At 42.6% G+C, this 25,486-nt stretch overlaps 2 protein-coding genes across 2 annotated transcripts in view; both read right to left on the bottom strand.

The window, feature by feature from the left end:
• Positions 1-8,631, bottom strand: part of appl1 (adaptor protein, phosphotyrosine interaction, PH domain and leucine zipper containing 1) — a 22,851-nt gene extending 14,220 nt beyond the window's left edge. Inside the window, exons 1-8 of the mRNA XM_080728475.1 lie at positions 8,479-8,631; positions 3,893-3,991; positions 2,938-2,997; positions 2,448-2,519; positions 1,725-1,812; positions 1,300-1,341; positions 1,080-1,138; positions 1-61 (exon numbers count right to left, since the gene is read on the bottom strand). The exon at positions 1-61 is cut by the window's left edge and continues 86 nt beyond it. Coding sequence (XP_080584601.1) covers positions 1-61; positions 1,080-1,138; positions 1,300-1,341; positions 1,725-1,812; positions 2,448-2,519; positions 2,938-2,997; positions 3,893-3,991; positions 8,479-8,532 — 535 coding nt within the window. The 5' untranslated portion in view covers positions 8,533-8,631. The remainder of the gene's footprint in view (positions 62-1,079; positions 1,139-1,299; positions 1,342-1,724; positions 1,813-2,447; positions 2,520-2,937; positions 2,998-3,892; positions 3,992-8,478) is intronic.
• A 3,416-nt stretch (positions 8,632-12,047) lies between these two features.
• Positions 12,048-24,621, bottom strand: asb14a (ankyrin repeat and SOCS box containing 14a; the record flags this gene model as incomplete). Its single annotated transcript, XM_080728138.1, has 11 exons — positions 12,048-12,217; positions 12,698-12,854; positions 13,298-13,426; positions 13,971-14,099; positions 15,433-15,612; positions 17,264-17,369; positions 18,713-18,884; positions 19,623-19,868; positions 21,217-21,369; positions 22,397-22,531; positions 24,504-24,621. 11 exons carry the CDS (start codon positions 24,619-24,621, stop codon positions 12,048-12,050), a joined length of 1,695 nt encoding a protein of 564 aa, XP_080584264.1.
• Between the last annotated feature and the right edge of the window lie 865 nt (positions 24,622-25,486).

Genomic DNA, 25,486 nt, shown 5'->3' with positions numbered 1-25,486 from the left:
TCATGGTCTGATGCTGCTTCTTACGAGACGTGTAAACGTCCTCTATCAGCTCCGCCCTGACCTGCACAAACACACTTTACGTTATTTACACGCATGTCCGCAGAAAGGGACAGGGAAACGTAAAAAAGAAAGAAAAAAAAGATATAGAATATTATTTTAACAGTTCTGCATGTGCATATGGTCGCTATCAGGTGGAACCTCTTATGTCCAAAACCATTATCTTTTCAGGAAATGAAGAAAAAATAAGAACCTCTTTTCCATGGGATCCATTGCAATTAATTCAATCGATTTTCTCATCATGACTCAGAGTTTTTATAACTTCTTTCCCCAAAAATGTTCAAAAAAGTTATAAGCGTTCATGTTTTCCAAATAGGAGAGGAACGGTTTGTGTGTCTGTGTCGGAGTGCATGTCTGTACGCTCTGATCGTGTTCACACGCCATAGGGGTGCGCACCGACTGGATTTGTTTACCTTCTGCCTTGTGCATGCTTGAAACGAAAGCTCGCTTGTTAATGGGAGCGTCGCTGTCGTGTGCGATGATTTTGTCAAGATTGACAATAAAATACAACACAAAGTATGCGTATTACTTGTCGTCAACATCAGTGATGTCAAATCACATTAATGCAAGACACCCGTGGAGCAGAGTTGCAGACCAAACCTCCACATTGTGATACACGGCAGAAAGGATCACTGATTTGACAGCCAAGATGATATCCAAAGATATTATACCTTGTCACTATAGTGTTGTCGAGAGGAAAGGTTTCCGTCAGCCTTGTTTTGGGACGAGCAGCGCATTTTCATACTGAGTCGATTAACATCCCTAGTCACAAGATCTTATTTTCATTGGTTCATAAATTCACAGACACAATTAACCAAAATACCAAAAATAGCAGCAAGTACACGCTCATAATACATCCATTAAGAGTGGACCCTTCCCAAACTTTAATAGATATTGACCCCAGTAGTTAACATCCACGCCCAAGCAATGAGATGTTGCAACTTTAAGTTAGAATTAACTTAATATAGGCTCTATATCCCCATAACACTCGCACACATTCACACGCACAATCTATGTATTACCTTGTCATTGTCTCTCTTTTTGGACAAACGGCTGTATCTGTTGATGGCCATGTCATGATCTACAGACAGAAGGAGAGACAACAGGTAGAGACACTGAGAAAACTGCAAAATAAATCTGTTTTGATTCAATGCAAACACAGAACTTTTACTGCATCTGCGGTGATATGGTGTACAATGTACACCATATGTACAGTGTGTGTGTGTTTAGTTGTTGACTCACCATCGCTAGATATCTGGAATACTTCCTTCAATGTCAGAATCTCTGGAGAGGCAGAGAGAGAAACAGAGACCGATGGGGGAGTGTCCCAGTTGAATTAACAGGAATGAAAGAAACATTATGGATCATCATTTGAATTTCATCAACCACATAGTTTCAACCTTAAAACAATCCTCTCTATTCTTTAAAATGTATAATTCACAAGCAGTTAGGGCTAGTTTTGTGCTTCAGAGCTTGGGTACTGTACAATTACTCTAAGGATGTCAGTCAGTTCATTCACCATGTTGGTCTCAAAAACATATCTTTAAAATGTTGGCATAGTCCAGTGGTTTTGTCCAAAAACCATTCACTTTTTCATAAAAGCGTGAAATCTGGTACACTTCAGCAATGCCGGCACTTTGTGGAAGTGTGTGTGTGTGTGTCACTACCTTTCACGTCTCTCTCTATGAACTGGGTGATGGGAAACATCATAGCATCAGCCAACTGGGTGGACAACACAGCGTGGCAGGAACTTAACTAGAAAGAGAGAGAAAAAGACTGTGAGTACCATGTCTGTCCACAACTTTCCAACATCCCATCGTGCATTGCGCAGAAGTTGCACGGAGCTTCCGGCGCCGCAGCCGAGTGTGATCTACAAGCTCACAACGGCTGCATCTGCAACGCGGCGTGAGCTTGTATGTCTGCTGTTAACCGGAAGTGTGGTGCAAAAAATTCTCCAGTAAATTCCCGCGGAAAGAGGTGGATAACATACGTATATATTTTCCGCTCACTTCACAACTAGTGTAAAGTGAGCGGTGCCACTTTTTAGTTAATTTCATTAAGCGTTCCACTAGCCAATCACAGCGTGCCCTGCGAAGTTTGGCCAATGGGACCCTGGGCGTACAACAAACTTTGAACCGTTTGTGCCAAGATGTAGGCTGTATGTAGGCCACTCTTCAGTTTACCTAAGCCCTGGATATTTTTTTACCAGTTTTTCCCATTGGTTTTGACAGGACAAAGCCAGATGTTGGAACTATAGCTCCTGTTCCAGGAGCACCACTCAAAAATCAACAGAGTCAGTATATTACGTATGTGTGTGTGTGTGTGTGTGTGTGTGTGTGTGTGTGTGTGTGTGTGTGTGTGTGTGTGTGTGTGTGTGTGTGTGGCCTCACCTCATCAATGACTTTGGCAAACTGCTGCAGGGTGGAGCTCATTACCTCGTCGTCGCCCCCCAGAGGAAAGCGCTGCAACGACACCAGACAGGCAACTACTGTATGAGTCTTGTACAGGCCCAATCAATCAATACCTTCAGGGTGTTCCACAACAAACAATGTCCAGCTGGGTGGAAACTGGAAATAGCACCAGATGGGGTGGTATGTTACATAGAGCATTGGTTCTCAACCTTTTCAGACCACGACCCCCAAAATAATCATATTTTAACCTCTATACACTTTGTTGGTTTGTTTACTGTTGAGTGAGAAAACAATGTTGCTCATTAAGTTAATCATCTGGGGACCCCCCCAAAATAATTTTGGGACCCACAGGTTGAGAACCACTGCCGTAGAGTGCCTCCACCAAATGAAATGTCTATGCTCTTCAAATTTGTACGAACAAATGCTTGCTTTATACAGATAACCTGACATTGTCTGGATGAGTCTGTACCTGTTTGTCATATTCTTTCAGGAGTTTGGAGGTTAGATGGGTGGCAGCACTCAGCTCATTCTGAGAAATCACAAGATCAAAACAAAAACATCAGCAGCAGGAACCGAATAAACACGTTCAATGGTGTGTACAGTACAGACGATCATCACCTGTATCGCTACTCCGACCACATGCCATCTCGGCGATAGGAATGGGACGATATGAAAATTTCATATCACGGTTATTGTGACAAAAGAAATCGCGATTTACGGTATTATCTCGATTATCAAAATCCATCGTCCTGGGGTGGAACATTTGCCAAAAAATAGCCGATCTACAAGCTCACAACGGGTCGCAACGCGACGCATTGTGAGCTTGTAGATCTGCTATTTTTTGACATTTGATAGAGAGTGAAAAAAGACTGTATCAAGTATGTATATTATAAGTACCTTTTACCAATTATAGAGGGTTTAAGTGGTACCGGATATGCAGCTCGGCAAATAAAAGTTGAATTGATCCCAGTGCATGACAGAGGACAATATCACGATACATTAAATCTCCACGATACGATTATCGCGAGTGTTTTTTATCACGATAAACGATAATATCACGTATCGTCCCATCCCTACTGGGCGATGATACAGAACCTTGAAGTGGCAATGGCACAGTAGAGTGAATAAATAAGTCAAATTGAATTCTTTGGTAAGAATTTATATTAAGGTTGGGTCTATAATGCATTATAATGATTCATAACACTTGTTATAAATGTTGATAATTAGGCATGAGTTATAATGTGCCGTTACAAGACATTATAACTTTATATAAACATTGTTTTAGGTTGTCATACATGATTATAAATAAACATTTATCTATAATTTATGGTCCCATTACAGACACTTGCCAGGTGTGCTAGCTTGGACAACTTGGGACAAACAAGTGTGGAGTAAAGTGTTACCATGTTTTCATTCAAATGTACCTGTGCATGGTAGATCCTCTGCATGGCCTGGTACAGCTGTGTACAGTAGTTAGAGATGGCTACAGTGTCCTCCTCAAACACACCCAGCAGAGACCGAGTCTGTACACGCACGCACGCGCACACACACACACACACACACACACACACACACACACACACACACACACACACACACACACACACACACACACACACACACACACACACACACACACACACACACACACACACACACACACACACACACACACAGAGTGTAACTTTTCAGTACAATGCAAGGTTTTGCTACAAAGAAAGGTTACAGTTTAGAACAAGGCAAGAAAGGAAAGAGTAGTCTAAAATGAGATATGTTGTGGTTATTATTATCTGTCTGGAGTCAGTAGTACAATAAGAGCCAAATGACTGCAGCTTTAGCACCACACTACACCACTCCACATAAAAATATCTACATTTTCCATTACACAAAAGTTTGACCCTTTTAACTGTGATTATAATACACTATAAATTATTATAATGTATTACCAACTATGACAATTAATTTATAATACACTATAATAGATTATAACTGATTATAACACAATAGAATCTATTATCATGTATTACAACTATATCCTGGTGGTCTAAATGAAAAGTAATTGAGTGATCAATCATTATGAAGTGTCTGGAGTCAGTGGATACTTTTTAGTACCACTTTTAATACCACTTTCACACCACTCTACCCAGGTACTTGTAGTGGAAATCCTGGCACAAGTGGGCGGTGTGGAGTGGTGTGGTGTTGGGCCATGTCAGTCGAGAAGGGGCTAAAGTGAGGCCTTGCCTTTATAATATCAAACTGAAGTGCTATCTGTTCCAACAGTGTCACAGAGTTTATCATTGAGAGAGAATGTGACATGATGATGAGAGAGTGTGTGTGTGTGTGTGTGTGTGTGTGTGTGTGTGTGTGTCCATCATAATGGTTTGAGGCGAGTCATTAGAGTCCCTTGTCTATAACTCATCATTCAGCAGATAAGGTACACACCAGTCTTAATTAAATGCGGTTGTAAATGTAGTGAATGTTGTGGTGTGTGGAACCTTGCTCTTGATGCAACAATCTGCATCGTTTTTCAATTTACCAACAACAATGGCACACCTAATGACATACCTACAGAAAACCAATTGTGTCAAAATGCAGGCTATGTATTGTACTTCTGCGATTTGGATCGGGCTTCTGACAGAAAAGAGTGACCACCAGTGACCCAACAAGGTGATGGGTCACTAAAAGTAGCGGTGGAAAATTATTTTGTCTCCCTACTGATGAAAAACGTTACATATATTGATCCTCATGTGAGAGATACAGTACATTCCCGTAATCACAGACTGTTTCAGTCAGTGACACGTGGAAGGGCGCTCCGCAGTCACAAGGCCTCTGGCAGTGGATTGCTAAATACTTTTCCATCCTGGACAACCAGACACTAAGCTTATCCAAAGTAAGGCTTGAGAAATTCTAATACATAATACTAATATAGTATGTGTGGCCACACACACACACACACACACACACACACACACACACACACACACACACACACACACACACACACACACACACACACACACACACACACACACACACACACACACACACACACACACACACACACACACACACACACACACACACACAAAAAATACTGTGCATAGATGTAGCTTTGTTGCTGATCCAATTTCCGAGGAACCGAACAGAAAGGATTTTCCACTCTAGTTTGTACCTGATCACTGTGAACCTGGCTTGAACCAAGGACGAGAACCATTTAAGGAAAAGTGTTTTTTGTAAGAGGTGGACTGTGCTTTCCACCCGTCTCTTGAGGTCTCTTTTCCCCCCATTCTTGAAGAAAACAATGTGCACAAAACACGTGAGAAATATCACGCTAGGGGTGAGTGATATGGTGATAATTATCATTGAGATGATATGTCTCCACGATATGCCTTTTCAGAGGTATCGTATACATTGTGATACAATTGAGGGAGCCTTGTAAAAAATCCTGTTTAATCTTTAATACAGAGATTCATTGCAGAATTCAATTTTAAACCTGCATTTTGGTCTAAATCAGTAGTTCTCAAACTTTAAAATGTCATGGTCTCCACTTAACTCTGACAGTATACAAATGAAACCAAATGGACCCGTTTCATTTGTATATTGTCAGTGTTACATACTTGTGAAGCAGAATTTAGACCTCCGAAAAGGAACCCAGAGAGTCTAGTTTTTGTCAAGTAACTTGACAAATAACCATAAAAACCAACGTGAAAAAAGAATCGTGATAAAATCATGTATCGTCATACAGCTTGGGAAAATATTGTGATATTGTATTTTTCCATATCGCCCACCCCTATATCACGCCCATCATGAAGATGACCCAGAGTGCTAGAGAGGATGTTCTTCCTGTGTGAAATGATGGTCCACAGCTCCAGTACTATACATCCAGACCTGTTGTAGGTCATTGGGTGAGATGAGAGGGTCATGAGTGGCAACCTGTTGTCTCTTCGGGACATGCACCTGTGAGCACCACCTCTTAAGCTGCGTTCAAACCTGGATGGTTCAAGCGGCACGATTACATACAAAGTCAATGCAAAGATGAGACGACGCACGACTGAGCACGGCGTGAATGGGTGCAGTGCGAACGATCCGAAAGGGGCGCCGCAAACGGTTGCCTCGGTATCTTCGCCGCAGCCACACTTGTAAAAATCCAACTGAAGCGACCTTCGCTTCACCTCCACTCCACCCATCGCGTCTCATTATTTACTTACCTACCAACGGTGCTGTACCAGCTTCTACAGTCTATAATGTATGTTGTATACAGCATATACATAGCCTCTTCAGTCATGATCACTTATCTTCATATTTTCAGTAAATAATTTGTATATACAAAAATACTAAATACTGTTCATGCCTCACCTCATCTATGCCTCACCTAGACAAACCTAGAAGCAATAATACTACCCGAGTTACCCCGTGTTACGACCAAGACAACACTGCTGGTCATGTCACAGCCTGATTTACGGAGTAAAAAAGTATGTGAAATTCATTTTTGTGCATAGTTGCTGCTTCCCTCTACCCTTTCACATATATACCAGGAATGGAAGCAGAAATCTGCAGCGATGTACTGCAATTCACAAGAGAATCAGTCATGATGATACAGAAAGGCCACCTGTCCACCTGGCATTAATACATACATGCTGGGTAATCTAATTGTAATGAGACAATCTCAGGAGGTTGGCCTGAATAATCTGTGTTTGCCTCTTTCTTATATTATTTGGCCAATGTTTGACCAGCAGGTCGAGAACCCTCTAATAAGTCTTCTAATAAGTCTTCAATCAACCAACCGACCAACCAACCACTGGTCTTGACTGGTTTAAATGGACCTACCGGCTGTCCAGTTCCAGATCATGTTACAGTATGTACTTAAGGAGGTAGTGCCATAGTTTTGTACTTTTTCTATTTTGCATGTGTCTATGGAGTTAACATTACTCAAATTGACCCCCAGGTGTGGTTATACTGTGCAAATTTGCCTTCCCTGTGTATTTGTGGTTTCTTCCTGAAAGCCTCTGAGTCAAAAGGCCTGATCGAAAAACACAGATTTAATGACATCATAGAATCATCCCCTCCCATTTTACCATACACCCAGCACTGTGGGTGTGGCTAACTTCATCTTTAACTGTATAACCCAGCAGTTTGAACTTTGAAAAGTCAACGAACAGAGAGAGCAGCTATAGCTGTTTTAAAGACAAGGAAAAAGCAGAGACTGGGGGTGTACATTTTGGTGCATAACAACAACCAATGGCGAGGCTTAACAAATGACACTCATTCTAAATAAACCCTGCATGAGCTCGAGCCTCAGCTAGCTGGCAGGTGACCAATGAAGACCTCAGCGAATCGGAATGACAAGCAATTCGTTAAGTCGACTGCTTCCGTCCACTGCAACCACTGACACTTTGTCATGTCTTCAGTTCAGATCATTAGCATTTGGCATCACTTTCCCCTTGTTGGCAAACACAACACTGACTGAAGGGAGGCTACAGCTAACATGTGCTACACCGACAGTGGTGACCTATCCAAATCAGCCACTTAGGAGTGGCACAAAGGTGATAATAATCGAGTTTCTCTGTGTACAGTCATGGCATAATAACCAGACAAGAGATACACTTTTTTCCCTTCAGTGTGTTCAAGTTCAAGCCCCTGAAAAAAAAAACACTATTGACGTACAGTAAATACAAAATGTGAATATGGATTCATAAGATACGACACTATAATAATATTATTGTATTCCCTAGATATTTTAAGTAGATATTTTAAAATAAAAAGTGACAATTAATTTGATTATTATTATTATTATATTCTAATTCCATGCAATATGTATGCATGGGGAGGCTCTCTCCATTCCGACATGTCGCCACTCCGAAATTGACTTCTTATTGTCGGAAAATCTAATAAAATCAAAGTAATTCTGCAGGTCACCAATGACGGTGTAACAGCTGATAGCTAGTTAACCATTATAGCATTCTAGCCAGATAGATAACAGCCTCCCGATAACGTTCAGTTCAGTTCTCACCTGCGGGCTGTCCTCTAATGTCTCCTCTATCGGTAGCGTCTCTATCCCCGGCATGGCTGCGTTTATGTCCTATCAATAACAGGTGAATAAAGTCACTTTCAGAAGGGGAAAAACGGTAACTCTCCCCGGTCAGTGTATTCTTCAGATGATCAATCCACAACAACCCCCCGAACACTGGGACCCCATCCCACTTCCGTATGTTCCACCCCCAGGAAGGTTTCTGATTGGCGGAGGAGAACGTCTTCGGTGAATTTGATTGGCTTCTTTGATTATAATGCAACTAGAGGACATGTTGGCTCTAATGAAGGCTCGCCCTTTATGGTGTATTAGAGCCACAATGGCGACAAAATTATTCGTAGTTAATTTCCTCACGTAAACGAAGTAATTACGTAAACAAATAAATTCAGGTGACTGGGCCCTCCCTCGTTTATTTCATATATAAATATATCAATTGATTTGCCAATTTTAGGAGGAGATTCATCAGTTGTTGTTTTATTTTATTTATAAAAAACAAAACACTTTCACAACCATTCACAGCCATTCTTGAAAATGCAATAAAAAGGAAAATAATTGACCAATATAAAATGTTGTCAATTCTCAAGCAAGTTAATATCAGCAAGTTTTCATACCAGGCATATGTAGCCCCCATAGTTAGTAGCCTATAGCCAAGAACGGCTCTACAACAGCCCTGCCCTGCCCTGCCCCATTTTGCTCTTGGTAGAACAAATTTACCAGGGCAGATTCTTTCATAGTGGAAGTGGATGGGGGAAAAAGATTTTTTCATATCCTCATTATTGCTATTTAAAGTATCAAAGGAAAAACATCTAGGTGATATTAATAAAAAAGGAAGACAAAGGTACAGTAGTTACATTGCAAAACAGGGGGTTTCCCCCGAAAATATATGTTTTAATTTGTTTAATCCCAGTGGGACAGAATCACCATGGCAGATTATTTTATAGTGGAAGTGGATGGGGGAAAAATATTTTTCATAGCCTCATTATTGCTATTTAAAGTACCAAAAGAGAAACATCTACTTGATATTATTAAAAAGGGAAGACCAAAGTACAGTAGTTACATTGCAAAACAGGGGGTTGCCCCCAAAAATACATGTTTTAATTAGTTTAATCCTCTGAAAAAATCGGAGGAGAGTTACAGAGAGAGAAAGCGCAGTGCATCTTGGGTAGGAATTCTGTCAACCAGCCTATAAATCCACTGCAAAATAGGCTGGCTGTTGAAATTCTGCCCATTTAAAATATATGTACCCAATCGAAACTCTTAGTTACATTGATATTGTTCATGTGAACTAGTCTGTTGAAGCTTATTCATTATAATAATCGAAATCGCTATGTTCACGCGGGCCGTACTGCACGCTCGCCGTGTTCCGCAGTGCGCACAATGCTGAAAGACTAAAGCAACATTCTCCCACTGCACAACTCCACCCCCGATAGCAAAAAGTGAATGATTTTTTCTGGTTGGCCAGTCAGGGAGTCTCAGGGACCAATCAGAAGGCTGACAAACGGTCTATTGGCACAACGGTTTGTGCGTTTGTCTGGCGAGTGGGAGCCCCGGGTTCAATCCCCACTTCTGTGCATTGCTAAAATCTAGCGTAGTCGGCAGGACGAGAAGCGCAATATCCTCACATAAGGGACACGAGGGACGTCGTGTGCAGCGTGAAGTGTGAAGCGCGAGGACGCGCTCCAAAGACGCATTGGGTGGGGGCCTGGGGGGGTGATAGTAGCCCCCATAGTTAGAAGAGCGCCACAACAGCCCTGCCAATCTAGCCTGATTTCAGACTCTGCGCTGAGCTTGAGTCTGACATTGTCCCATTGACAAGAGATTTCAAAGGGGAGGGGATTTCACAAGAGATCTGGTGGGAGGGGTTGTGTTTGACTTGTGTGTACACAAAAACATTCCCCCCTCCCCTCTATGACAGGCATCAAACAGGTCGTTGTCTTTGATGCTAACGAGGTAAGCACAACCCCCTTTGAAGTTCAAAGGGAGCAATTAAGAGCTTTGGCCGAGCTCCCCCTCCCTCCACTGTTTCTGTTGATTTTCAAAAGTTAGACCCACCCCCTCCTCCGAGGCTCCGACTCTCATTGGCTTGGTTCTGCCTTAACCAGAGAAACTTTAGCGTCATATGACAACACCAGACCAAGAGAACCAGTCCGCTCAGAGAGTGGGCGGGTCTATGGGCTGGAGCCAGGCAACTGCCAAACAGGCTCAGCTCTATTGGCACGACAGTTTGTGCGTTGGTCTGTAGAGTGGGAACCCCAAGTTCAATCCCCACTTCTGTCCACCACTACACATACTGTACATGAATGGAATTAGAACCCAATTTCTTCAACAAAAATCAAACCGTGGTAGCCTACAGTTTTGGAAAGCACTAATGTCAGTAGGCCTAAATTAATGTAATGTACACTCTGTCATGTAGAAGGAGGAGGATGGATCGCACACAGTGGCAAGAATTGTCTTTTCTTTATTATTGCATTTGCATGAATGAGAAACAAACGTTTCGGCTATAAGCCTTCTTCAGTGTATCTTTCCTTCTACATGTTGATCTAAAGGGATACCGCACCAGAGTCAGAGCGCGGGGGTAACCAAAAAGTCTATTCATAAGTACACTCTGTCAGCCACAGCCAATGTGCTAAACATGCCACTGGTTGTGAGCTTGTATATCTGCTATTAAAAAAAAGGGAAAACTTTAAACGCATTTTAACAACACAAATCTTGCCTGGCACTTTCAGATGGGGTGCAGCAGAAAAATACATTATATTCCTATCATATGAATGGGAGTCAAGTCCAGCGGTGCCTCTGGAATTCATCAATATCACTTCAGTTTAACCACGTAGACCCTATATGCTTGCTTAGTAAAACAGACCTGAGTTTCACTGTACTTGATGAGTTCTTTTTCCATTTACCCCAACTCTCTTCACCAAAAATAGCAGACCTACAAGCTCACAACGCGTCACAATGCAACTCATTCTTGTAAACTTGTAGATTGGCAATTTTGGGTTAACGCTCCCCTCAGAATAGGGATGCTGGATGGGGTTCAGGTGATTAAACGTCAAGTAATTTTAGTCTGTTCTGATGGAAAAGGACATTCCTCCGTGACATATACTGTATCTTCGGGGGAAATATTTGCATATTTACGTAGCGTAATATATGACATAAGATTCTAAAAATGTACAATGTAATTCAGGGGTGCCGTGGATGAAACAATTACAATTTACAGTTTAGGCATTTAGCAGATGCTCTTAATCCAGAGCGACTTACAATAAGCAAGGTGATAAACACATCAATACATCAACGTCAATAGGCCTACATCAGTTGCGTGGAAATATAAATCTAGAAAAAAAATAACTTAGGTAGACCAAGCACCTAATCAGTAAAAAACTTTAAATGTAAACCACAAATGCTTTCTAGCTTTCATGTATGGTCATTGAGGGTAGGCGAGTGCTACGTTAAGTGCTATGGGCTTAGGTGGAGTCTGAAGAGGTGAGTCTTCAGGCCACTGCGGAAGCTAGGGGTGCCCTGAGCCCTGAGCCATAAAAAGTCTGAGAACCACTGGTCTAGACGCTGCCCTGCTTGCCATAGAGGTCATACTCTCTGTACAGGATGTAGTCCTTGAGTCGCTGTGGCAACGGCAGGAAGCTCATGAAGACGGGCGCGCGGAGACGCAGGCGTCCGAGACAGCGCCGGATCCTTAGACGACAGAGATGCTGCAAACAACCAACGTTATCTGCAGAACCAGACAGACAGAGAATTTAAAGGAGCTTTATTGGCATGAGAAAAAATATGTTTAAATTGCCAAAGCAAGTGTCCAAATATAATAAAAACAGTTAAAAAATCGTGAACGCACATACAGTTGGAGGGGGTACAGCATTGTGTAAACAGAGCTACGTCACACTGTGTCGTTACAGTATATGTTATATACAGAGTATAAAGCTTTTTGAAACAAATAACAGCAATCTTTTGCAGTCGCTTTGGGAAAAATAGCAGCGTTTTTCTCAAAACGATTTAAATAAAATACTAAAAGCCTCAGATTTAAAATGCGTTTAAAGGCAGCAGCGCTGTTTATATACGTGCAGTAGGTCTAGAGGTCTAATCGGTACTGATAGTGCAGGAGACTCAATGATTGGTAGTCCACTAATGTTCTTTTATCGCAATAGTTCACAAATCTATCAAAGAGAAGAGAGATGACAGACAGATAGAAAGGTACCTTGCATCCTGCAGATGTCTGGCCACTGTTCACTCTCCACCAGAGCAGGTTTAAGCATGGAGCAGAAAGTTACATGGTGGCTGACATAATCCAACATGACACGAACCATGTGTCCTGCTGTGTGCCGCAAGAAACTCACTGATATCACCTCACAGAACTACATGGAGAGAGAGAGACAGGCAGACAGACAGAGAGGCAGGCAGAGGGGGAAGAGTAGAAGAAATGGGAGACAGCAGTGAGAGACACGGGACAGATAACACATTAGGAAAAAAGATCACACCTAATGAGTGAAGTGAGCGGTGCTATTCATGAGTTAATTTCATTAAGCGTCCAATGTGATCCTGGGCGTACAACAAACTTTGAGCGCTTTGCTATATCTAGGCCAGATATATCTGTAGGCCATGCTTCAGAGCCCGTACAAAGCCAGATGTTGGAGCTTAGGTCTTTCCAGGAGCACCACTCAAAAAACTCCATCAACTATCTATCTATCTGTCTGTCTGTCTGTCTGTCTGTCTGTCTGTCTGTCTGTCTGTCTGTCTGTCTGTCTGTCTGTCTGTCTGTATGTCTATCTATCTATCTATCTCATGTTACCATGGTTACCATGTTGTCTTTAATGACAGCGTTGGACCATCCTTCAAAGTCATCAGGAACGTGTGAGCGGTCGCCATAGGGACAGTCGAAACAGCGATCCACGTCGTAGCCATAGTTACACAGCATCCTCAGAATCACCTAGGTAACAGAATGTCAACCATGACAGCAGTTTAGTATCAGTAAGACGCCTAAGGGCGAAAAGCGACCTCGCCCTGCGCCATCTGTCTTGGCCATATATGGATTCTGTTAGTGTGGTTCTCCTAAGAGGGCATCATCTGAGATAAATCCCTTTTATGCCCATATATGGAGATCCCTAACAGAATCCCTTTTATGCCCACATGCCTATATGGAGATCCCTAACAGAATCCCTTTTATGCCCATATATGGGAGCCGTTTGAGCATGTAGATCAGCGATTTTCACACTTTCTGCCTCTAATATTTGACACTTTGTCCAATGTTTAATTTGTCATTTTAGAGGTATTAAAAAGTCCTTAAATTGACACTTTAGAAATGTGTATATACACTTAAACTTAAACTTTATGTTGGTTTACTGTTGAATGAGAAAACAATGTTTCACATTAAGGTAATCATCTGGGGACCCTCCAAAATAATTTGGGGACCCTGGGGGTCCCGACCCACTGGTCTACAGGACAGAAACAGAACAGAAACCTGAATCACGCACCTCATCGTTGATGGCGTACTGGAGGGCAGACGGGAAGTGAGTCGTGTTGACCTTACAGTAATAGTTGACGTTGGCTCCATACCTCAACAACAGGTTGATGAGCTCATAGTTACCATGACACAGCGCCACCTACAGGGAAGACATGGTCACTGGCGACACTGCAGGAGTTAACATGTTGAAGAGGATTACAGTTTTTTTCGATTGCTAAAACACATTTTTCAAAAATTTGGCACAATTTTCACAACCTTTACTTCTATCCCCAATCGCTTGACTCAATTTGTTACTACTTTAGATTTCCTTATCATATTAGACTCTGACTTTCCTTCTTTACACTCTGATGTAAATTTCACATCACCTTGTTGTCAAAACACAAGACACACTTTTCAGGTTTGCACACACTTCTCACATAAAATCTCAAAGCATCAATCCACAACACACAAATATTCAAATCTCTAAACTTTCGGGTCAGGCGAGCAATTCAGAGCCTGGTCCCACTGCTTCAGGCAATGGAGGAGGCTTGTGGAGATGTGGGCTTTGAGGCCTGTCAGGGCTTCATGCGGCACTCTAGGCCAGGGGTTTTCAAAGTGGGTGATGGGGCACCCTGGGGTGCCACGACGGCAGTCCAGGGGTGCCGCGAGATCATTTGATAATATTTGGAATTTATTTGGACACTTGAAAAAATATTATTTAGTATAATTTTAAACTTGAAGTACAAAGTTATTTTCAGTCAGTTCTAACCAAAATGGCTATTATCTCAACGTTTTCCTCGCAACATACTGTAATCACTAAAATATTGTCACTCTCGGGCAGAAAACTTGTATCTCCAAGTTTCAAATGTGTACGTCTTTTGGTAAAGCAAAGCCCTGCTACATCATACAAGACTGTCGCACAAAACTATTGAAAACAGCCGATCTACAAGCACATCGCGAGGCGTTGTGTGTTTGGAGTGTTTGGGGGTAAACGTTTGGACCTACAGTCAATAAAATGTTTTGTCTGCATATTTGTGTGCTGTTTATGTTTGTCTATGAGATTAGTGGGCATACACTGGGTCATTTTACAAAAAGGGAATTGGTTCATTTACCAGAGTAATTGACATTCATTCAGTGTGTTCCATTTCGACAATTGTGTTTTCAATTTTGCTCTTCAGTGTTCTGTTCATGCTTGGTAGTGTTCAGCCAAAAGCTAGTTGTGTTTATTCAATGAATGCATGTGTGTGTCATGTGAAAATATGGCTGTGTTTACCAAATGAAAACACGAGTTCCATTTTGTGAACATGTTAAGAGATTTGATGGCAAAGAATTGTTTTGCAAAGGGATGCCAGGGTTTAGCAATTTGTGTTTGATGTTTGGAGTTTTGTGTGTGCAGTTTTGAAACAAACGTACAGTTTTGGAAAATGTGTTTTAGCAATCGAAAAAAACTGTAACACACACACACACACGCGCACAGGCACGCACGCATGCACCTGCAGACATTTGATAGGGTCCAGGTTGGGCATGGCTCCGGCCTCCAGCAGCATTTTGGCAGACGCTGTGTCGTTATTGGAGACGGCAAAGTACAGTGCAGACTTCCGCTCGTCGTCATAGTTACGGCGGACAACGGGGTGTAGTACGTCGTTGGGGTCGTAGCCCGCCTCCAGCAAGGCCTGATGGGTAATAGGAGAGGAGAGGGGAGAGAGCGGCGTTGATTTTGATGGCAAATTTTGATTTAGTCATCTGAAAGGTTTTAGTGTTAGCCTAGTTTTAGTCGACTAAATATCATAAGACTTTAGTCGAAGAAATGTACAATTTGTTGACAAAATCTTTTTAAAACAAAGGTTTTTCATCATAGTTTTAGTTGACGAAATGAACACAGGGAGAGAGCAGGGGGTGATTTGTAAATCTATACTGTGGTTCAGAACACAACAATTACAAATCAAACAACACCAATGCAGACAGCAGGGTTAATTTTGACACCACATTTTGATTTAGTGTAATCATAGTCTTTTGAATTACATTTCCTTTAGTTTTAGTCATATTAATAGTAATCTGAAAGGTTTTAGTTTTTGTCTAGTTTTAGTCGGCTAAGTCTACTACATCTACTGTATAGTTGATTTTGTCGACAAAAATATTTTGGCAGGCCTTGAAAATATAGCCGATCTACATCTACAAGAGTGTTGCATGCATTCAATTGGTTACACCAACTCCTCACAACCCCAAAGACACGATGCCAGTACTACTTGACCCCACTGATTCTGAAAACAGAACCTGAGCTTACCTCTGTGACCTTACCTCTGGGATCAATTAACTGTAATGATATCTCATCTTTAACCCTAGCCTTAACCCTAGATCAGCCTACCGAAAAACTAGAAAGGACTGACGTGAGTCGCGAGGAATCCACTGGGAAATGAATTACGTCTTACCATTTATTACATTGTGATGTCACGTATAGCATGAGCAATCCTGTCTGATTGGACATTATATTGTCCAATCAGAAAAGGGACAGAAAAAGTCAACTGAACTCAATTACAGAAAAGGTTATAGAAAGGTTAATTGAAAACGGGTTTACTCTAGGTGAAATAAATGTTGAGACAGAAAATGTACAAAGATACGTCCATTTAACTCAATGGACTTTTGGGGTTACAGAAAAGTTAAATGAAAACAGGTTTACTCTTGTGGGTGCTGTGGGCATGTTCTCTCCTCCACGTGATCAGCTCCCACACCCTAGCTGGGGCGGGCGAAAGGGCCTTTCTGTGTGGAGTTTGCATGTTCTCCCCATGTCTCCTAGGGTAGATACTCTCACAAAAACATGCAGTAATCCTGGTCTCTATAATGCCTCCCCTTGGCCAGCCGAGGCACCTGATGGAGGGGAAAGGAACTGGTTGGAACAACGTGTTCTTTCCACACGCTACGTCCAACCGGGGAAGTTCCCCCCTGTCAGGTGATAAGAAGCGGCCTGCTCTGCACTGAAGGAAGCATGAGCTGAGTTTGGGGCTCTCTCCAGGTTGGCAGAGGGAGAGCAGCACCCAGGATTACAGTTTAGGCAATTGGCACTGGTTGAAAAAATGGGTTAACAAATCGTGGTATAAAAAATAAAAAACAGGTTTACTCTAGGTGAAATAAAGGTTTACAGAAAACTTTAGGACTAGAACAATAATCTGGTTGCCTCTAGTTATCACATTTAAGAAGAACCAATAAACAGGTCCTCATGCATCTCTCTGTCCTTTCTTGTGATGGAGATAGATGTACAAACCTACACGTTGCGTGCACACATATGCACGCACGCATACACACTCACACACACACACACACACAGACCTGTAGGCAGGGCGTGTGTCCGCCTGCAGCAGCTGAGTGCAGAGGATTCATACCACTGTCATCCAAAGCGTCATCGGAAGTCACAGGAATCAGCAACTGTAAAGTTCTGAAGAAGCACACGCACTCACGCACGCACGCACGCACGCACGCACGCACGCACGCACGCACGCACGCACGCACGCACACACACACACACACACACACACACACACACACACACACACACACACACACACACACACACACACACACTTTAGGCACTCTTAATGGAGAGCAATTTACAGTAAGCAAGGACAGCACAAGGTAATATACATCAAATACATAGAAATAGTCATCTACAATCGTAAACCGAGAACCTATCATAAGTCTAACAGTAGAATAACCAACATTCTACATAACTTGCTATTTAAATGACATTTTGTTTACAGCAAGTGCTACAGGCTAAAGTGGAGTCTGACGAGGTGAGTCTTCAGAATATACGGTGTGACTGTGAGATTGGGAGTGAGTCTGCAGTTCTAATTACATTGGGGACTTCATTCCACAGTTTGGGAGCCAGATGGGAGAAGACTCTGCGACATGTGGAGGGTTGTCCCGGATGTTTTAGCGAAGCTTCTGCCAGCTTCCCTGTGTTAGCTGATCTGAGTGAACGCTGTGGGAGGGGTTGAAGGGTTGGATCAGGTTTTGAAAGGGCAGTAACTGAGAGCCAATGGAGGGAGCGGAGAAGGGGGAGACATGTGAACATTTTGGCAGGTTGAGGACCAAGCGTGCTGCGGAATTCTGGATCATTTGGAGAGGCTTGAGTGCACATACCGGGAGGCCAGTGAGGAGAGAGTTGCAGTACTCAAGTTTTGATATGACTGATGCCACATACTCACACGCACGCACGCGCACACGCACGCACGCACACACACACACACACACACACACACACAAAGACACGTGTTAGGTGGGCGATATGGTGATAAATATCGTTGAGACGATACAATGTCTCCACGATATGCCTTTTCAGAGATATCGTATGTATCGTACAATGAGGGAGAGCCTTATTAAAAAAAATCCTGTTGAATTGTTAATATATAGCAGATTCATTGCAGAATTTAATTCAAACCTGAATTTTGGTCTAAATCAGTGGTTCTCAAACTTTACAATGGCAAGGTCTCCCCTTAAATCTGACCGTTTACAGAGTTATATACTTGTAAGGGTCAATTTAGACCTCCCAAAAGGAACCCAGAGAGTCCCTGGACCTCACTTTGCGTTCCACCGGTCTAAATGGTCTGTTACTCCTTTTTCTTTTAGTTTTTGTTACCTTGTAGATGGTTAAGTAACTGTTAAGAAAACTTGAAAAAGAATCGTGATAAGATCATGTATCGTGATACAGCTTGGGAAAAATATTGTGATATTGTATTTTTCTATCCGGCCCACCCCTATGTGTGCATGTGTGTATCTTACTCCAAGCGCCCCTTGTATGCAGCTCGCAGTAAGGGCAGGTGTCCTGTGACTTTGGGGATGTTAGCATCCGCTCCATACGACAACAGCAGAGAGATGATGTCAGGGTCGCACGTATCGCACGCCTCAAACAAAACGGACGCCTCATCTTCTGCCTGGGATAACACATCAGCCCCTATAACACAGATAATATGGTAATGCAGTACACTGCTCTGCTCATAGACCTCATTTAGCACTTTGAATACAGTAAAACACCAACCTATATAACACTAATACATTGGTATTAGGCCTACTGAGTTATAAGACCCCTATTATTGAAAATACGGTAATAACGGCAAAGTCCATATAGGCTACTGTATGGGTATTCCCCAGAATCCCTTTTATGCCCATATATGAAGATCCCTGGTGATATACATCACTGGCCAGATGACCAAGACATGGCCCATATCTGTGTGGCTGGTTCAGATAGGGATCTCCATGTATGGGCATAAACGGGATTGATGTCATGGGAACCACTCTAACAGAATCCCTTTCATGCCTATACAGTTTATGGAGATCCCTGATTTCATCATTATTAAGCCCATATCTAACAGGACTTCATATGGAAATGCCCATATATGGAGGAAGACAGCCCATTATCTGTATGGCTGGTTCAGACAGGGATCTCCATGTATGGGCATAAATGGGATGTACCAGGGATGATCTCCATATATGGGTACCAGGGGTCTCCATATATGGGTAACTGGTCCGATATACACCACTGGCCACTGGCTAAAGGGCGAGGTCGCATGTCGCCCTGAGGCGTCTTACTAGTCTTATCTGTTTGTCTGCCTGCATAATCAAACTATGTGGCCATCTGCCAGCCTGTCTGTCTGTCTGTCTGTCTGTCTGTCCGTCTGTCTCACGCTCTCACCTCTCCTCAGCAGTGTGTCCACCACCTGCAGGTGTCCTTTCTGTGCGGCCAGAGCCAGAGGAGTGAGCCCGGCCTCGCTGCGTGGGTCCGGGTCGGCCCGGGCCTTGAGGAGGGCCTCCACCATCTCTATGCTGCCCAGCTGAGAGGCCTCGTGTAGGGCACAGCGGTGGTGGAGCCCCCTGTAGTTCACACGGGAGCCGTGCAGCAGTAAAAGATCCAACAGGTCTTTGCGGTTGGAGTGGATCGCTGCGGGAAGAGCATACATGGCTACTATAGTCAGTTTGTTATGTCACACACAAAGACAACTAAATAAAAACCTAACTGAACACTGCAAAGCTAACAAAACTAAGAAGAGTTAGTTTTAGTAGTAGTTTTAGTTTTCCCCATTTCATGTGGTCGCTCTACCTGGTAGAACTGATTGGCTTTGAGAAAGACCACAATGAACAGTAACAGAATAGTTCCAGAGGGTGGCAGCAATGCAACACAGTTGATGCTAGTGGCTGACATAAAGTCCAAAGAGTATGGCTTCAGATTTCAGTGATCAGAGCCACATTGATTTCCACTAAGCAGTCACACACACACACACACACACACACACACACACACACACACACACACACACACACACACACACACACACACACACACACACACACACACACACACACACACACACACACACACAGCTAGTCCATGGAGCCATGCTGTAAAAAATAACTAATAGGCTAAATATTTCAATATATATAGGCGTATATATAATAATTTGACAGACACAGAGCCAAACACCTGAATCTGCAACAAGAAAGAATCTGTGTCTATCAATGTAGCCTACAATGTATGTATGTACTGTATGAATGTATATGAGCGGTCTATCAAACTTAATATAATAATTAAAATATTAATTAATATAATTGTCTATCAACCATGAACATACATGAGTGAATATACTGTGTGCATAGTCTAACTAGAAGCAGTGCTCTTCCGAGCACAGGTCTCCACCAGGCCACACAAATCGGCCTGTTATAGCGCCACCATGAGGCTGATTTAAAAAATGTGGGGCAGAGGTTCTGAATTAGCATCCAGGGAGTGTGTGTGCTCGGGCCAACGGCGCCGGAGATTAGCTGGTAACAACCAGGCCACACAAATTGGCCTGTTATAGCGCCACCATGAGGCTGATTTGAAAAATGTGGGGCAGAGGTTCTAGATTGGCATCCAGGGAGTGTGTGTGCTCAGTTTGGCAGCGATCGGGCCAACGGTGACTGAGATTAGCTGCTCACAAACTGCGAGGACGCACGCACGGACGGACGGACGCACGGACGCACGGACGGACGGACGGACGGACGGACGGACGGACGGAGGGGAAAACATACTCTCCCTCAGCCTTCGGCTGGTGGAGACAATGAGTCTCTGACTGAATGAATAACCCACAGTCTATCAACAGTTAGCATTCACACATATGGTTCTAAATCTTTTCAGGCCAGGACCCCCCAAACTAATCATATTTGAAGTAACTGGGGACAGTGTGCAAGCAGCAAGAATGCCCACACATGACATGCACCAGTCAGTACAGTAGTTCTAAGGACAATCAGCGTACCTATAACCAGCGGTGTGTCCAGATCGTGGTTCTGGCAGTCAGGATTGGCTCCTTGCTGGAGGAGAAACGAGGCGTTCTCCAATAGGCCATGCTCCACGGCAACACACAGAGGAGTCTGACCAATCAGAGAAGAGCTTTCTATCGCTGAGCTACCTGTGGCTGATGATGACAAGATAATTTTAGTTTATTCACATTTATGATACGTTTTTGTGTACTGTATGTGTGCGTGAGTTACCGGTAAATGTGTGTTCATGATAGAGAGCATTGATTTGAGTAAGCAGGACCTTTTCAGGGCCAGGGACGTGCAGAGAATGTGAGAGAGGCAGGGCTGAAATTTCTAAAAGGGCCTTGTGGTGAAAATATAGAAAATAGCAGACCTCCAAGTGTGAGCTTGGAAGTCGGCTATTTACGGTACTTGATCCACACTAAACTAAGCATAATCAAGTGAATGTTGGATATGTTTGGACAAGGCAATTCTCTTGAATGCTGCCTTTTTGTATGGCATGGAAAGAGGGCATTTTCACTTCTTTCACCATAGTAAAAACTGCATTCATGGTCTAGAGAGGGCACTTCTTACAGATGGCAGATGGGTAAAAGGGCAAGGACTCAAGCCTTCTTTTATGTTTATGCAGGGGTGTCACAATGGGGGAAAAGTGGGACTGAGTTAGCAGGGCCCAAGGTGGAGGGGCCTTAATTATTTAATGCTTTAACTATTGAAAAATAGCAGATATACAAGCACAGCGCGGCACCGAGTGCCACGCTGCGAGCTTGTAGATCTGCTATTTTTGAAAAGTCGTGAAAATGTGTGCAAATCTTTGAATATATGTATTTTTCTTTTAAGCGAACATTTGTCATCATAAATATTTTAAGATCTGGGGGGTCCGTGGCCAAATTCATATAATTTTGGGAGTCCTTCACATGAAAAGGTTTGAGCACCACTGACATAGAAACATAGGTTTCTTGCACACATTTTCAAGATTTTTCAAAAATAGCAGATCTACAAGCTCGCAGCGCAGCACTCGGTGTCGCTGTGTGAGCTTGTATATCTGCGTTCCCAGTCTAAATGGGTTAAACCCCCCCTATATATTCATGGGGGGCCCGCAGTGAATCCTTGTACCCAGGGCCCAGAATTTGGTGCGACACCCCTGCGTGCCTGTTGAGGGCAGATTGTGATTCTTACCTGTGAATGTCAGTTCCAGTATGGTTTGGTTGGTTTGGGCAGCAGCCTGGTGGAGAGGAGTCCAGCCTCGACTGTCTGCCTCTCTGAATCTGTCTTTCTTTTCCACACTCAGGCGTCTCACTGCCTTTTCGTTACCTAAGACATATAAATAAAGTCAGTTATATACATACCATACAGAAGATAGATACCATTAATAAATAAATACAATATAGTACAATAGTGTTACCTTGTCTTATTGCAGTAAATATCTCTGTACTGCTGCCATCAGGGCAACCATGGCTGTAAAACAAAAACCTTATTTTGTCACATTACATCTTACACATACTCTATGAATTGAATACAAAGGACCCCTATGGAAACAAGCCATAGGCCTTCTTGGGTTTAAAATCCTATTAGCAGACCTGGTTGTCACCAACGCCAACCAATCATCAAGGACGATGATACACGAAAGAAGAAGAAGAAGCAGACCTTGTATTGTACTGTACCTTCCAGTGCTTGTATTTGCAAACTGTTAATAAAGTATTCAATCAATCAATCAACAACTATACAGATAAAGTATACTAGGTCCAGCATTAGGTGCCAAATCTCCAGTCCCGGGCCTCCTTGCACTGGCTCCCTAATTTCAGGGTCCAGTTCAAGGTCCTGGTGCTCACGTATAAAGCTCTGCACGGTCAGGCTCAGAGTAGCCACCCGCCAGGCTTAGTCATCTGCAAAGAGTAAAGCCTGGTTACAATATGAGGCTGAGACGGCATAGCACGGTGCGACTTCCGCCGTGAGAATTATCACGGATGTTGTTGTTTTTTCACAGTGTGGTGCTCCCGCAAACGTACTCCCCGCTGGGGGAAAAAAAACGGTTCTACTTCTCCCGATCCTTCAGTTGCGCTCGTAATAAACAATATCCAAACAAAAACATGGATTCGGACAAAGGACACCTATATTAAGAGCGAGTTAAGAGCTACAATCTATTTACGTTTGTTTAACTGTGGGATGTAAACAGACCTGCACTGCGTGACATACTGTAACTTCCCTAACCGCAGCACTTCCTCCATTTCAGTTATGCAGCCCGCAGCCCATATTGTGGCCAGGGTGGGCTCAGAGTTATTCAACTGATCTGGTCCCACGTTATGTGACCGAAAGAGCCCTAAGGTCTGCTGAACAGGGTCTGTTAAAGGTTCCCAACACTATTTTAAAAACTAAAGGTGAAGGCCTTAAGCCCCTAAACTTCCACAAGTCTTGAGAGATGCAGCCTCCGTTTTTTTAAAACAACCTCTAAACGCTACTATTTGAACAGGCATTTGTTAATGTACATGATTTGATTTTCCATGCCTGTGTTGTTGTCCTACGGACGATTGTACAGCCTTTTTGAGTTTCACTTCGTTTTAACACAAACATTAGCAAGGACCAATCAAAAGCTGTTCTGACCACGATGACACGTGTTAGCCAAACAGAACAGACCAATTGAACGCCGTTTAGTCCCTAACGCCATGGACACAGCGGCTTTTGATTGGTCTGTTGGTCCCAGTCTCTGCAGAACGGGTTTATCCAAAACAATTTGCACGGATCAACATAGCACGGGCCAATCAAAAGCTGTTCATTGAGCTCAATGGACTTTTGGGGTTTTGGGGAACAGGAAAACGTCTATCGACGTCAATGGACTTTTGGGATCTGCTGCCAAAATGATAACCATTTACCATTTACCATTATCTGCATTTACAATGCAGATAATGTAGTTTGTATAGGTAGGGAGGGTCTACATTTAGTTTTTAATTATTATTATTGTTTATAAACATTTTCAGAAAACATTCCCCAAACAAGCAAAAATCTTCACGATTAAAAAGATTTCTTTCAGTAATTTCACACAGAAATATAAGAAAAAATCATAGAAATTAGAAAATTAGAAAACAAATCTGAGAAGTATTGAAAATAGCAAGCTCAAACGTGGCGCAAAGCGACACTTGTGAACTTAGTTGTAGATCTGACAGCTATTAGTTTCATTATTTTGGGTCCTGGGGAGACATCACATTTTTCTTTTGGGTCTCAAGCTAAAACGTTTGAGAAACACTGGATTAATTACAGAGGTGAACATACCTGCTGCCATGTCTCTCACTCTCTCTGTCTCTCTCCTCCTGTCTGTTGCTCTCTTTCAGGCTCTCTTCTATCATGTGCTGAATGGCAGCGTCGTCGTCCTCATTGTCCTGGTGGTCCTCCAGCCTAACGTGCTCCATGCTGTTCACACGGAGGTCTCTGGCGTCTTCACTGTATTCAGGATAGAGGTAAAGGTTAGGCCTAGAATTATTGAATGCTTTAACCAGTGGAAAAACAGCAGATATACAAGCTCACAGCGCGGCACCGAGTGCCGCGCTGCGAGCTTGTAGATCTGCTATTTTTGGAAAAAGTCATAAAAATGTGTGCAAATCTTTGAATATATGTATTTTCTAAGCGAACGTTTGTGACTCAAATTTTGCTTTTGGGTGGTCCCCGGAACTAAATATTTTGAGATCCGTGGCCAAATACATATCATTTTGGGGGTCCTTCACATGAAAAGGTTTGAGAACCAGTGACATAGTAGTAGAAGGATTCAAAAGACACTTACAGAATCGGGTCAAAATTTTCACGATTTTTCTAAAATAGCAGATCTACAAGCTCGTAGCGCGGCACTCGGTGGGTCAGGGTACTAAAGTATCGTTCGATTTTCAATAGGAATTCAATTTTAAAAAATCATTTTTCTCTCAATTTTCTAATTTTCCAGCTCCCCATAAAATCAAATATTGGTTCATTTTTCCAATTTTCTAGCTTGCAAAAAAATCAGGAAAATGCTTCAATTTTGCTTCAATTTTTTAAATGTGTGATTCGTCTTTGTCATTATTTGATTTGGAACCGACAAAGGAAAAACATCTTTAAAAAAGGTATTTTTCATTTTTTACCACATTACGAATATCAAAAAATTGACCAATTTTTTAAATTTTCTAGCTTGCAAAAAAATCAGGAAAATGCTTCAATTTTTTAAATGTGTGATTCATATTTGTCATTATTTGATTTGGAACCGACAAAGGAAAAACATCTTTAAAAAAGGTATTTTTCATTTTTTTA

The sequence above is a fragment of the Nannobrachium achirus genome, assembly GCF_963921795.1.
Source record: "Nannobrachium achirus genome assembly, chromosome: 6".
Lineage (NCBI taxonomy): Eukaryota > Metazoa > Chordata > Actinopteri > Myctophiformes > Myctophidae > Nannobrachium > Nannobrachium achirus.
Note: the sequence above shows the minus strand (reverse complement) of the source record. Positions and strands in the feature narration are given on the sequence as shown.